At 54.4% G+C, this 13862-nt stretch overlaps 4 protein-coding genes across 4 annotated transcripts; 3 read left to right on the forward strand and 1 right to left on the reverse strand.

The window, feature by feature from the left end:
* The first annotated feature begins 34 nt into the window (after positions 1 to 34).
* On the forward strand, positions 35 to 4274 carry CAOG_00968 (hypothetical protein). Its single transcript, XM_004365782.2, has 5 exons — positions 35 to 546; positions 767 to 930; positions 1055 to 1162; positions 1262 to 1579; positions 1695 to 4274. Exons 1-5 carry the CDS (start codon positions 78 to 80, stop codon positions 4197 to 4199), a joined length of 3564 nt encoding a protein of 1187 aa, XP_004365839.2. The 5' UTR covers positions 35 to 77; the 3' UTR covers positions 4200 to 4274.
* Positions 4275 to 4910: 636 nt separating this feature from the next.
* CAOG_00969 (hypothetical protein) lies at positions 4911 to 6575 on the forward strand. The gene is made up of 4 exons (XM_004365783.2): positions 4911 to 5238; positions 5356 to 5429; positions 5513 to 5677; positions 5831 to 6575. The coding sequence occupies exons 1-4, from the start codon at positions 5017 to 5019 to the stop codon at positions 6396 to 6398; spliced, it is 1029 nt and encodes a 342-aa protein (XP_004365840.1). The 5' UTR covers positions 4911 to 5016; the 3' UTR covers positions 6399 to 6575.
* Positions 6576 to 7126: 551 nt separating this feature from the next.
* On the forward strand, positions 7127 to 9365 carry CAOG_00970 (hypothetical protein). Its single transcript, XM_004365784.2, has 4 exons — positions 7127 to 7402; positions 8162 to 8235; positions 8358 to 8522; positions 8649 to 9365. Exons 1-4 carry the CDS (start codon positions 7187 to 7189, stop codon positions 9205 to 9207), a joined length of 1014 nt encoding a protein of 337 aa, XP_004365841.2. The 5' UTR covers positions 7127 to 7186; the 3' UTR covers positions 9208 to 9365.
* CAOG_00971 (hypothetical protein) lies at positions 9323 to 13840 on the reverse strand. The gene is made up of 4 exons (XM_004365785.2): positions 13501 to 13840; positions 12738 to 12851; positions 9536 to 12636; positions 9323 to 9439 (listed from the first exon to the last, which is right to left on the reverse strand). The coding sequence occupies exons 1-4, from the start codon at positions 13648 to 13650 to the stop codon at positions 9382 to 9384; spliced, it is 3423 nt and encodes a 1140-aa protein (XP_004365842.2). The 5' UTR covers positions 13651 to 13840; the 3' UTR covers positions 9323 to 9381.
* Between the last annotated feature and the right edge of the window lie 22 nt (positions 13841 to 13862).

Below are 13862 nucleotides of genomic sequence, written 5' to 3' on the forward strand. Positions count from 1 at the left end.
CTGAGCTAAATCCGAGTTCAGTCTATTTATTGGGGGTTGTTTGAGCTCCACATCTCGACCAGCAAACGCAGAGCACAATGGAGGACGATGACGGACTTGCAACGCCGCCACTGCGAATGGCACGACTGTTTGAAGCAGCGACCGACTCGGATTCGGCTTATGACGACGATGACAACGACAATGACCATGATGGAGCCGCGCAGGGTGACGATGAGACGGATGATGATGATGATGACCGAGAGGATCGTCGTCGTGGAGATGGGACCTCTGCATCCCGCAGTAGCGCATCGGGAAGAGCAGCAGCTGCGTCAAGAACAGCGGCATCCGCGAGGAACAGCAGAGACGCGACTGCAGGCACAGGACGAGGAGGCGCAGCAACAGCAACAGGAGGACGAGCGACTCTCAGCAGCAGCGCGCCCTCAAGCAGCAAGCAGCGGGGCACAGCCAAGTCATCGCCAGCCAAGACGACAACTCGTGTACCCAAGCAGCGTGCCGTGCTCCGATTCATCGAGAACGGACAGGAGCGCACGCAGCCACTCGTGCAAGGTTTGTTCCGGCTTTGCTTGCAACACTCACAAACGCAAGAGAGCCCAGCCCTGCATCAAAGCTCTGTCCTGTTATGATAACAAACTGTGATGTTCGGCAGGAAAGAGAGGTCCATTCCGTAGACAATTCGAACGAATGGATGGCAGGGGAAGGATTTGCCATTTTGCTGCGAAACAAAACGCCCGAAAGCTTACACGTTGATGGATGACTTTTGTTTCAGGTATCAACACCATCGGACGGTCGTTGAAAAGCTCTGTTATCATTGAGGCTACAAGCGTCAGTCGCCAGCATGCCGTGATTGAGATTTCCGGACGCCACGGAGCAGACGTGTTTGTCGCCGATTTGGGGAGCACCAACCACACTCGTTTTGGCGAGGAAGGCTCTGTAAAGCGAAGATGCGCATGCAATGTGGTTTGCTGGCGATGGTCATTTTGTTTCGTGCTTCGGGTTTTGCGTTTGACGGCAGGCTGTGGGGATGGCGAGCTCACCGGATTTTTTGGTTGCGCAGAAAATGCTGCGAAAGGATGTGCGCTACCAGCTGTGTGATGGGAATCTGCTTACCTTTGGTGATGTTCAATGCCGATTGAGCCATGCTGCATCCAGAAGGACGGGAGTGGTAAGGGCCTTCTTTTCAGCGACGCACACCTTTCCCCCCCCCCCATGTTTGTTTGCTCAGCTCATTGTATGACCATTTCTCGTTTCGCACTTGAGCCAGACTGACACTGCGGTTGCAAGTGTCAAGGGATCGTCAACACCTCCCGTCAAGCCACATAATATTCGACGCGTAACCTCCTCGACCGCTTCTTTGCGTGCTTCCGGTCCAGCTGCGCAGACGTTCTCAACGCCTGTCACGAATTGCAAGCTTCACCCCGCCGAGTCCTCTACTTTCCCGGTCTCGTCGTCACTGGTTTCAACCCCCGCTGTTGACGGGGCTGCCACGCTGGCTGCAGAAGACGCGGAAGACCGCTTGGATGCCACCCAGAGCCCAACGTCCGATCTCGAGGAGGAGACTGTCAAACCTCCTGCCAAACGTGTAAGGCACAGTAGTGCAACGTGTGGATGCAGAACCTTGGAAACTTGGAGCAATGAGCATGGATGACTCACAAGCATTTGGTGATTGGGAAAATTTTGTCCTATTTCTCTCTTAGAACTCTAACGGAGCTGTCAGACGTCTCGATTCGACTCCTCCTGTCGCTGTCGCTGTCGCTGTGGAGCAGACTGCCGCCGTTTCGGAGACAATGACTGGTGTTTCGGAAACGATTGCAGTTGTCGCGGAAACCATGGCTGTCGACGGCGCTTCCGACGACGAGGATAACCAGCCAGCTGTAGCAGCAGCGCATAGTAGTGCTAAAAGTCGAGCTGCGATTGGTCGCGGGACTCTGCCGGTTGCAACGCAAGCCGCAACTCAAGCTGTCGATACCGCAAGCGACTCGGACGATGCAAATGCCGTGGATGAGCGCTCTGTTCTGCTTGTCCCTACGGCAACCATTCCGATGGACGTCGGCAGCGACACAGACGTGTCCGAAGATGATGCGGCGAATGGCGCAAGCAACAAGCGTGTTGCAACGGGACATGTGACGGAAACTGCGCCAGTCGCGACGCAAGCACTCGATGTCACCGTCGCCGAAGACGACGTTGACGATACCGATGACGAAGAGCCCGATACTGGTGGACACACTACCACCACCACCACCACCACCGCAAAACGTGTCGTCACCCAACCTGAAGTGTCTGCTCCCAACAACACGTTCACTGCGTCCACTGGGTCTGAGTCAACCAACGGGCCAGTTGTTGCCATGCAAACTGACGATTTGGATGCCACCCAGGTCGACGACGACGACACCGACAATGACAATGACAATGACAACGACAACGACAATGACAAGGCTGGAGGTGATGCACATGTGGTTGCGCCAGCGTCCAAGGCTTCAGCTTCCGGTTCAGTCGTAGCTCAGCTCCCGCCATCTCATCCTGCGACAGCTGCAAACAAGTCGTCGTTTGAAGGGAACTCCAGCTTCACTTTCGACAACCCGCCTTCGCCCGTGCTGACATTGGACGGCGCCTCGCTTCCGCTTTCCAACGAGCCATTTCGACCACCCCACGGCTCCACTTGGTCGTTTCTTGCCAGTGGCTCCTCGCGTGCCGCATCCAACTCTGCAGGCGAGTCGGTCACCCCGTCGGTCGCCCCATCGGCAAGCAAACAGGTCGAGTCTCAGCCCGAGCCAGCAGCAGTTGCTCCAGCGGTCGCTCGCAGCCGAACTTCCACAAAGCCGCAGGTGCAAGCCACTGATCCCGAGGAGACGCAGCCTCAAGACTGGGAGAATGAGCGTCCCCCTGTCCTGATGCAAGCACCCACGCCTGCCCCAGCTGTAGCAGAAGCCACCAAGCCAACCAAACTCAGAGAGACATTCTCGCGTGCATCTGCTCGCTCTTCGAGAGACCCAGCGGTCGTTGCGCCAGCCGCGATTACGGTTCCTTCCACCGCCGCAGTTGCCGCGTCAGCAGTCACAAGCACACCAGAGATTGCCGGCGCGATGGAAGCGTCATCACCCGTCGCTGCCGATGACTCTGCAGCCGAGGCGCCGGCAAAGAGTAAACAACCCGCTCGCGCGAGCCGATCCAATCGACGTGACCCTCCTTTGTCGACCGCGTCCGCTCCGACCGAAGCTCCGCCTGCCCAATCGGCGGGTCGCTCGTCACGGGCCGCCAGAGGCACTAACGCGACGGCAGCATCCGCAAAAGCAACGGCATCAGCAGCAGCAGCAGCAGCAGCAGCGAACGACCCCGACGAGAAGCCGACCAAGCCGTCCGAGATCGCTCAGACACTCGCTGTGCCTCGCGTCATGTTCACTGGTGTCGACAATCCAAAGTACAACAACATTGTAACGGAGCTGGGTGGAACTCTCATCACATCTTCGGTTTTGGATTGCGACCACCTCGTGACCGACAACGTTCGTCGAACTGTCAAGTTCCTGGCGGGAATTGGCGTGTGTCACCACATTGTTTCGCTTGGTTGGCTGGATGCCAGCCATCGCTCTGGCCGTTTTGTCAGCCCGACCAAGTACGCGCTCGTGGATAAGGCGAGCGAGGCGCAATTCGGCTTCAAGTTGGCCGACTCGTTGGCCCGTGCTCGACAAGCGCCATTGCTACGAGGCCTCGCCGTGTACGTCACAGAGAATGTCCGCCCGCCACCGCTTGGTGTCTATGAGATTGTGCGTGCAGCTGGAGGCAAACCTCTGGAGGTGCTTCCCGCGTCAATGTCGGAGGTGGCTGCTGCCACGAGCAGGGCTGTCGCCACGATTGCACGACGACAGGCGCGAGGCGCAGGCGCGATTTCAGCTTTGGACGGCGAAAATGAAGCAATCGCCGACCCAAATCCTCTAAATAACTGTGGCGTCATTGTCATCTCTTGCGCAGAGGACCAGAACGCCTGCCAAGCTCTGATTGCTGCCAACGGCGTTATTCAATCTGCGGAATTTCTGCTGTCGGGTGTGCTCAAGCAAGAGCTGGATGTGAGCTCGCATCGCTTGTTTGCCAATGCTGCTGCTGTCGAGTCCGATGCGAGCTCGGCTGACGAACTCACCACACGTGGAAGCAAGCGTGGAGCGTCACAGGAATCGACCACCACCACCAGGAAGCGCGCTCGGCGATAAACAATTCATATTCGATCGTGTAGTTAGTTGGTTGCTGCTTTTCTCAAAATGAACGCATTTACGTCCCATTTTCCCCTTGCTCCTCCTCTCCCTCTTCCTCTCTGCCACACGTCAAACCGCAAATGACATGGTCGATGTGAATGTTCCACAGGTTTGATTTTCGTGTGACTCACTCGTGTGCACAAATTTCCCCAAAGGGTCTGAAAATAGCTCGAAGCGTGTGCGAAATCTTCTCATTTTGTTCCCCCAAGATCGAACGTCACTTTCGTTCATCATCTGGGGGAAAACAATCCCCCACAGTGGTGAGTTCTCGCGCTTTCCTGTTCTCACAGGGCGCTCTTTTGCCCTCTCGTTCAGTGCACGGGCCCCCTGAGGCCTCGCACAGCTGTTTGGCACCGACCAGAGATTGAATGCAAACCACGATCAAAGGGAGAGAGCGATTGATTCGGCGACTCGGGCATTATTTTGTCGTTCGACAGAAACCACAAAATTCAACATTTTGGAACAAGACCCCCCCACGCACGCACGACCCTCCATCTTGCTCGTCAGAAGGGTGTACGCCATGCATATCGCCAACCATTGGGGGGCTCGTTTGGTGGAAAACGGCGCGGCGGGACAGTGGAAAAAAAGGGAGAGTAAGCATGAAGGCTTGGCGGGTCGTTCGTTTAAAAGGGGGCGATCAGATCCGCTTCTTTTCGCATCACTCTTCCTTTTTGTTCCCAGCAATCAACTGCTCAGCTCTCTCCGACTCCCAGCTTCCTGCCCTGCCTTCCTGCCTTTGTTCAGATTCTAGCAACACACCTCAAAAAGCAACGAAATGACGAACGGAACCTCCAGCAGTGGTGATTTCGAGCCCACCCCGGCCGAACTCTTCACCAACCCCTCCGATGGGTTTATCGCGATCGTCGCCATTGACTGCGCCGCATGGCTCTTTCTGCTCGGCGTGCACATTGTGAGCCTGGTCCGCCACTTCCGCACTCCCAACTGCGAGAACCAGCGCTACCGCTCTGCCGTCCGCTTTGTCAACGGCGCACCCATGGTAAAGCGCAGCGCGCCTTTCGCTCGGTCCACGCCTCATCATCGCGATGACTCGACTCACTAAAACATTTTTCGCAATGCCCTGCAATGCCCTCTCCTGCTTGTCCCATTTGTGCAGTTCATGGGTACCGTTTCCTTGGCGTGCCTCTTCTTCCCTCGCGCAATGGTTTACCTGACCATGGTCCAGTCCGTGTAAGTGTGCTACATGTCGATCCTTTTTCTGCGTCGGAGAAAAAAAAATGTACTCAATGTGTTTTTTGGCAATCGTGTCACAGCTACGAAGCGGCAAGCTTGTACTTCTTTTACCGGTCCATCTGCTCTCTGCTTGGTGAAGCTCCGCACATGCTCAAGGTGCTTTCGGCGTTGCCCGCCAAGAATTATTTCGCGGTGCCGCCATTCCGCGGTTGCTTCAAGGGCACTGGCGAATTTGTTATTGATGAGTAAGTTATATATTCGGCAGTGCACACGCGAGAGAGCTTTGAGTGGTGGTGGTGAGTTTTGAGTGGTGGGTGGTGGTGGAGCAAAGGGATTTGCAATGAAAATTCGAATCGGACAAGCGTTCAGACACTCACCGCTCATGGAACAATTGGCAGGTCCCACCTCGCCAAGATCCGCAGGGCTGTCTTGCAACTCTGCGTGGTCCGACCCGTCATGTTGCTTGTTGCTGTGCTGATGCAGGCGTCCGGCAACTACGAGATTGGCGTCCTCAAGCTGAGCAATGGCTACTTCTGGGTGACCATAATCAACACGATTTCTTTGATGATCACCATGTGGGCCCTGCTCGTCCTGCTGTTTGCCACGCGGTCCATTCTCGGCGAGTTCCACTTTGTCGCCAAGCTCGTGTGCATCAAGCTGGTCTTCCTCCTTTCCGTTGTGCAAAACCTGCTCCTGTCCATCCTTCACCGTGCCGGTGCCATCGAGGCCAACAGCATCTTTTCCAACACTGGTATGGCCGAGTCTTGGCTCAACTGGCTGTTGGTAATTGAGATGGCACTTCTCGCCGTCTTGTTCCTCCGGGCCTTCCCCACCTCCGAGTATGCTCTCGTCCCTGCCCCCGGCTCGCTCACGAACGCAGGGCAACTGGAACTGCAACGCCTCGCCGCCGGTTCCACCTCTCTGCTTGCCAACACCTCGGCTGGCGTTCGCGACGGGCGGGTTTAGTGCACGACGGCGTTGGCCCCCCTTTTTTTTTGTGTGCCATGTCAATAAGCCATTGTTATCCCCATCATCATCGCTGTCTGTCTCAGTAGCCCTATGTATCGCTACTTGTTGAGTGAGCATGTGCAAGTGATTGTTTTTTAAGCAGAACATTGATCAGAATACAGTACAGTCCAGCGTTTTTTTTTTTTCTTTATTGTTTTTTTTTTTAAACAATCCGCAAGACCGAACATTCCCTCAAACCAAGTCAATCCCCACCTCCAACCAAGCTGTCTCAAGATGGTTCTCGTTGTTGGTTGTTGGATTGGCCCGATGAGCGTTCTGCTCGGCAATTGAAGTTTGTGGCATTTTCGCCTCGGTCGGACCCCCGACTCTTTCCATCGCTCGTGTTGGTGAAGTTGGATCAATCCGCTCGTATTTCGACTGCCAAATTCTCTCGCTTCTCAGGTGTCAAGTGGCGGGATTTGTTTACTTTGCGTTCATCGCTGGCACGCGCGCAGATTGCATTCCAACATCCATTTTTGATTTTTTTTTGGAGCGGTGGTTTTTGTTTCTTCTTTTTTCTTGTTGTTGTTGCTGGATTTCATTGTCCTGCCTGTCAATCTATCTGGTTTGAATACGATACCACACAAGCTCGCAATGCTCACATCTGCACATCCGCTGTGAAGGGCGACTTTGTCTCGACTCTGCTGGTTTCTATTGTCTTCACTCTTTTTTTTTTTTTTTCCTTTATCTTTATTTATCTTTGTTTTTTTTTTCCCAATCCATTTCTAGTTGTTTGGAATCCGGCGATGCGGAACGGAACGAGCGGGGAGAGCGAGCCCTCTGTGAGGGAGCTGTTCGACCATCCCACGACCGTGTTTCTCGCGTTTGTCGGGGTTGACTGCGCGGCGTGGCTGCTGCTGCTGTGCGTGTTTGGCTGGAGCATTCTTCGTCACTGCCGGGCAGTCGCCCCCGCCAACGCCGCGTACAAGACAGCCATCTACTTTGTCATCTGCACACCCATGGTACGATTCACCCCCCCGCCCCAAGCAAAAGCGGACGGTTGGCCAAGCACAGTACAACCGCTTGTCTCCTTCCCGTTCGTTGGCCTCGCAGGCTCACCACATGAAAAGGGGGGAGCAAATAAGCGGGGAAGCGACCATCAAAAAACCGCAAAACAAAAAAACAAAAGAGCGAACGTTTTTTTTTTATTTTTTTTATTATTTTTTTTTTTTTTTGTTTTCTGCTTTCATCGACTGACTGACTCATTGCATGGTGATTGCGAGTCGCACGAACGAAACGAGAGTCGCACAAAAGTCACCAAAACAACAACCACCACCTGATGACGCTGTCACTGTGCGTGGTTGGGCTTTTCTCCATGTCGTGAACCGTTTCCATTCACCAGCGAAACGACGGCGGGTTTTTTCGCATCTTCCCTCCCCTTGTTTCGGACTTGCTTGTGCGATGGGTGTGCGAGTGTGCATGCTCATGTTTCTCCATTGTACACGCGACATGTCATCGAAGCGAGTGAGCGATGATGCGAGGGGGTCGAGTCCGAGTTGAAGCGGTGAATGCGAACAAACTGACCCATCTCGATCCCGCCTTACTGCTGCTTGCCTCGCTGCTGCCGCCACTCCACAAACCGAAACGAAGCGCATGATGAGCACGACATCCACGCCCCATTCCTTTTTCAAGTTTTGCTGTGCTCATCGTTGCTTACTATGGCTCACCGATACACGCTCTCTCACGCCTCCTTCTTGTTGTTGTTTTTGTTTACTTTGTAGATCATGGCAACGCTTTCGCTCGCTTGCTTGTTCTTCCCAGAGGCAATGGTCGTCTCATCCATGGTCCAGTCAACGTATGTCGGTTGGTGGCTTTTTTTTTTTTTTTTTTTTTTTTTTGGGAGTTGCCTGTTCGCTCCAGGTGAAACTCAGGCCAGTTATTGACTCATCCGCTGCCTGTTTGTCTCCCAATTCGCAGATACGAAGCGGTCGCGTTGTGGAAGTTCTATGTGGCATTACGATGCTTGCTTGGAGACGTGCCACACATGCACAAGGTGCTCGGGGCGCTTCCACCAAAGAATTACTACTCGGTGCTCATTTTCAAGTTGTGTTGCTGGCATCACGGCAAATTTGTGATGGACGAGTAAGTGAGCAAGGCCCTTGAAGCGGGAAAAAGAAAAGAAAGACGAGAAACAAGCAGGCGGAAAGAGGAAAAAGGCATGAGGCAAACAACTTTGAATTCTGACTTGACGCTGCTGGATTTCGGCAGATCCCACTTCCGAACCTTGCGCTTGTGCGTCCTCCAAATTTGCATTGTGCGACCCGTTGTCTTGCTTGGGTCGGTCATTCTGTGGTCGTTTGGCTTGTACACGTACGGGAACTACTCCATGTCGAACGGATACCTCTACATCACAATCATCAACGCCACGTCCTTGCTTGTGACAATGTGGGCGCTGCTGGTCATCTTTTTCGCGACGCGTACCATCCTCGCCGACTTTAGGATTGGCCTCAAGTTTACGGCCATCAAGCTCGTCTTCTTGCTCGCCATCGTGCAAAGCTTTGTCCTGTCCCTCTACAACAACGTGTTTGGGTTGAAGGGCAACATTTTCACGACGCACGACCAGGTCGAATCGTGGCTCAATTGGCTACTGGTCATTGAAATGTTCCTGCTGTCGCTCTTGTTTGCCAAGGCCTTCCCGGCCAGTGAATACGAGCATGTGCCAGAGCCAGGCTCGCTCTCATTATCCGCTCAAGACAGTGTGAACGGCTTCACCCGAGGTTCAGAACGGACACCTCTCATTGTTCGCGCACCTAAAGGCTTTGTCTAAGCCAGGACTGTGCTTGTGTTCGCATTCTTGCTCGAATGATCAAGAGTGTCCACGACAAACAGAAAGTGTGCAGCAAGCGTTTTTATCCCCCCCCCTTCATTGTGAGATGCAGTTTTTTTTCGTTTTTTCATTTGCTAGTTGTTGTTGTTAATACAGAAAATACATCAATCATAACTACTGCCGGTGTAATCCACGCAACGCTTGTCGCATTTCAGTTCCTCGGTATGGGGATCTGTGAGCACAGAAGCAACAAAGAAACCAAGGCCAAAATGAGCACAACAGAACAGATATAGAATAGAAACCGAATAGCCTCAAAAAGCCATCTTACCGAGAAAGCACCTGCAGCACCTCCTGACGAGCTGCCTGGGCTTGTTCGAATCGAGCGTGCTCGGACATTGGCGTATCTTGGAGCATGTCAGTGGCCACGTTCGACACCAGGTTGGGGTCGATTTGCCCAAACACCTGGAGCACATGAACAAGCGAGTTGATGCGCTTCTCGCTATTGCTGTGCTTGATACTGTCAAACAGGATGGCACGAATCATCGGCGGTGCAAACTGTGGGACGAGCTGCTGCAGCAGTGCCAATTGGACTTGCTGTTCGGCAGACAGCGCCAGTCCGTTGAGAGGGGCTTCCGCAAAGCTGGGATTCGAGTCAAACTCGAGCTCGTTCTCGCCAGGCACAGGGATGGCGGCGCGACGGTCTTGTCGCTGGGTATTGAACACTTCCACGACAAAGTGGGTGGCGGACTCGCACATCGTGTTGGAATCGGCAGAAATGCACAGCGTGGAAATTTCGAGGGACGGCGTGAGCAAATCACACTGCAAAAAGAAGAGGGGCGCCCTGTCGACCAGCAATTCGAGCAGAGCAAACAGGCCAGCGCAGGTTTCGTGCTGGCCGTCGAGCGATTGGCGAAGCAGCGCAAACGTCACGGTGGCCACGTTGGCCACCATCGAGTACAGCGTATCGCGCACGCGATCACGCTCTTCTTGCGGCATGGCTGCTGCGAGTGGATCGCTTGCAGGGAAGCCTTCGTCGCCCCGGAAGGAGCTCACGTCAGCAAAGGACTCGAGCAAGCGCTCGGCAAACCACAGGATTGAATAGTGGAACTGAGTTGCTGGAGTGTACAGGCTCACGACCAGTTGTGCCAAGTCGGGCAGCAGCGGCAGGCAGAGGGTGCCAGACGCACCGTTGCGGAAGAACTCGCCGAGCAACGAAATGGCCGAGTTCAGAGTATCAGCATCAAACGCAAACTGCGTCATGACATTCACAATATCAGCCCAAACCATTTGCAGCAGGCTGGGGAAGGGATGCGCGGCAGCGACGTCAATCGTGTGCCCTGCCAGCCGATTTTGGCGCTCGTGCCAGCTGCGCATGCTTGGGAATGGCTCGAGGATTTTCCGAATGCGATCCAAAAAGTGTTGGACTGTCAGCAGCGGATTGGCGACGTGAAGCTCGGATGCTTTGATGAAGCCTGCTCGCTGTTTGCGGTTGGACGTCTCAATGGCGCCTTGCGAAGCAACAGCCTGCGCCACGCAGTTTCGAAGGCCGACAAGCGTCACCTCGACAGCCTGTTGGATGGCCGGCAAGCATTCAGTGGCGGGCACTTGGCATACTGCCTGGCCGAAAGACTTGAAAATGTCCAAAAAGTCATCCGTATCGCGGAACGCCAGAGACTCTGCATTGAGGACGAGTTGAAGGAGGTGGGGCATGAACATGGGGGCATACTCGCTGTCCAAGACCTCTGTAAAGCGATACAACGCGTATGCCGCGCGTTTGGTCACGTCCGGCTCTTGCTGTTGCAAGCCAGAGAGCAACGTCGTAAAGGCGGGCATCATGTAGGTGGGATGATTGGTGAGCCACTCGTTGGCGTTGCCAATGACGCGCATGATGGCTTTGCGCACGGACAGGGTGCGCAGGCAGGGTGGGATGTCTTCTTGCGTGACATCGACACAGAGCGCCATCAGGGTGTTGGCGAGCATCTTGTGCAGTGCTTGTGTCTCAGGATCGACGGGCTGGTTGGCCACCGGAGTGCGATCAAAGCTACCTGCGCGGCGGTAGAGCTCGCTGGCGATTTGCAGGGCGCCCTCCAGCTCTGTCCAGCTGTTTGTTTTGTAGGCGTTCTCAATGTACGGGAAACACGCTTCAACAAAAATGCGCGGCGAAAACTCTTCGACAAACGCACGGACTAGCTTGCGGCAGGTCGAGCGCGTCGTGTCAAACACGTCGGTGACGCGTCCGTCCTCGAGAAGTGTTTCGTTGTACTCGTTCAGTTCGTTGGACTCTTCCTGAATCGTGCACATGCGAATAAAGATGCCGACCAGTTGCTGGAACCAAGGCTGGCACTCGCGTTCAATCTCGGCGAGGTCGATCTCTTCGTTGAAGGAGAAGTGCTTGCACCGCTCAATCAGCTGCTCCCAAAACTCAAACACGAGTTGGGCGTGCTTGTGTGCCGGATGCTGCGTCAAAAAGACCATAATCTCGACAACATAGGCAAAGGGAGGGAGTGCAAACGGGAGCACATCATGCCACAGATGCAGGTACGACGTGGCGAACGAGACAAACACGGGTACAAGTCGCCCAGCGACCTGGAGCTTGTCTTCGCTGCTATCGTCTTCGGGGTTGGCCAGGTACTCTTGGATGAGTTGCTGGTAGAGCGGCAAAATGTTTTCCAACAGCCGCTTGCTCAGCACAGGAAAGAGAGTGTTGTGCGAGGCGCGCCAGGACTGGGTGAACAGGTTGGCCGCTGCTTCAGAAGCTGCAAGGCTCAAGTTGAAATCTTGCGACAGCGCGTCGAATGGCGCCGTCAGCATGGTCGTCTGGAGAAGCTGATCGCAGCGGAAGATGCCCAACGCGACGGCCGCCGAGTAGGTCTTGAAGACAACTTCTTGCAGCGCAACGTTTGGCGCCACCATGCAGCCAAAAGTCATAGCCGCCTCCAAAAACGATAGGATGAGCAAGCCATCGTGCCGCAATGCTCGCGACATGCGGTCGCGGGTGGATCCATTGTGCCGCTGACACTCTTCAACAAACTCGCTGATGCACTTGCAAATGCCAGTCCACGCGACGAGACTGGGCGGGGCAGGCAGCTGCAGCTGTGCTTGCTGCTGTTGCTGTTCCAAGGCATACGCATGAAAGTCGAGGTCAAAGCGCTCGGAGGGTCCCGTCGGCTCGCCTTGCTGAGGGAGTGACGGATCTGGGGGGACGGAGGAAATGGTCATGGATTGCGTTCGAGCAAGGCTGGTGATGGCAAGCCGAACGAGATCGTTCCAGTTGGTGAGGCGAGCAGCAATGAGCGCGACAATCATGGCCAGCTGCGTGACGGTAGCCGAGTCGCCGCGCTCATCAAACAGCGCAATCCACGTCAGGACCACTTCTCGCAACTCGACAATCTGCTGCAGCTGTCCAGCGACGAGTTTGACGTCTTGCATCTGTGTGTAGGATTTGATACGTGTTCCAAGAGGGAGTCAGTTTGTCGGCGCCTGCTTTTGCGTTTTCGGTCTGAACAAAGACGAGAACTATTTTGAGTCACCTTTTTGCGCAAGAGCATCGCCGCGCCAGTAAAGATGCCTGCATCGAGTTGGCTATACGTGGCCGGGTCTTCGACGAGCTGGAGAATGCAGCGCGAGACTGCCCACCCATGGATCTGCAGCAGAGATTGGTCGAGAATGGCATGCAGTGAGCACATTGAAAGCAGATGCACGTCCCTGCCAACAACAAATTCAAGTAACGCGTTCATGCGACTGGGCCACTTCGACCAACCCTCAACCCTCCCCAACCGTCGATCGTTTTGGGAGCTGAGAGTGCAGCGCCAAACCAAAAAAAAAAAAAAAAAAAAAAAAAAAAAAAAAAAAGTATGCAAGATGCATTGGAAAAAAAGAAAAAAAGAAAGAAAAGAAAAGGGACACGAACGCCGAGCTCGCTGCTCCAACCTCCGATGACGCACACTCACAACGTGATGGAGTCAAAGATGGTTGTTGGGAGATGGGAGAGAGAGAGGGAGAGAGAGAGAGACGAGCTGTCAAGAGCAACACACGCGCTCTTGCTCGAACGCTAGAGCTGCAGCCTGCCCCTCCCCGCCTCGCTCTTCCCACTCGGAGACCCATGTCGTAGGCTGCAGTCACAGTTGCACACACACGCATCAGACCGAGCGAGCGAGCACCGACACACCCCAAGCACAACAACAGAAGGGTGTCCTGCCTTTTTGTTTCAAAAAGCCGTTTCTATTGTGTTTGCAGTCTGTTCCGTCTTCTCTGCCAAAAGGGCACTGTCGTTATCCAAGATCCCGAACGTACCGAGTCTTGCAGCTCTCGAATCCACTTGGTGGCGTCCTGGAGGGAGATGTGCGCCGTGTTGCCGTACACTGAGATGTGGAAGACAGCAATCGCTTCCTGGAGCGACGGCGGCTGGTTTGGATCCTTGCTCAGCTCGGGCAGGCGCTGCATCTTTTCTTTTTCCTCGTTTTGGTTAAGGTGCAGTTGGTAAGCTGGATAGAGGAGGGAGCGACGCAGAGGGGGAAGAGAAGGAGAGAAGAGAAAGCGGGTCTTGGATTCGAATGGCAGCACAAGTGAAACCGAGTTCGTTCCAAACAAAGAAAGCTCCGCCAATCGCCTCCGAAACAGGAAAAAGGAAGCGAGAAAGAGACTGGGCTCTCACA

Source organism: Capsaspora owczarzaki (genome assembly GCF_000151315.2).
Source record: "Capsaspora owczarzaki ATCC 30864 unplaced genomic scaffold supercont2.1, whole genome shotgun sequence".
Taxonomy (NCBI): domain Eukaryota; class Filasterea; order Ministeriida; family Capsasporidae; genus Capsaspora; species Capsaspora owczarzaki.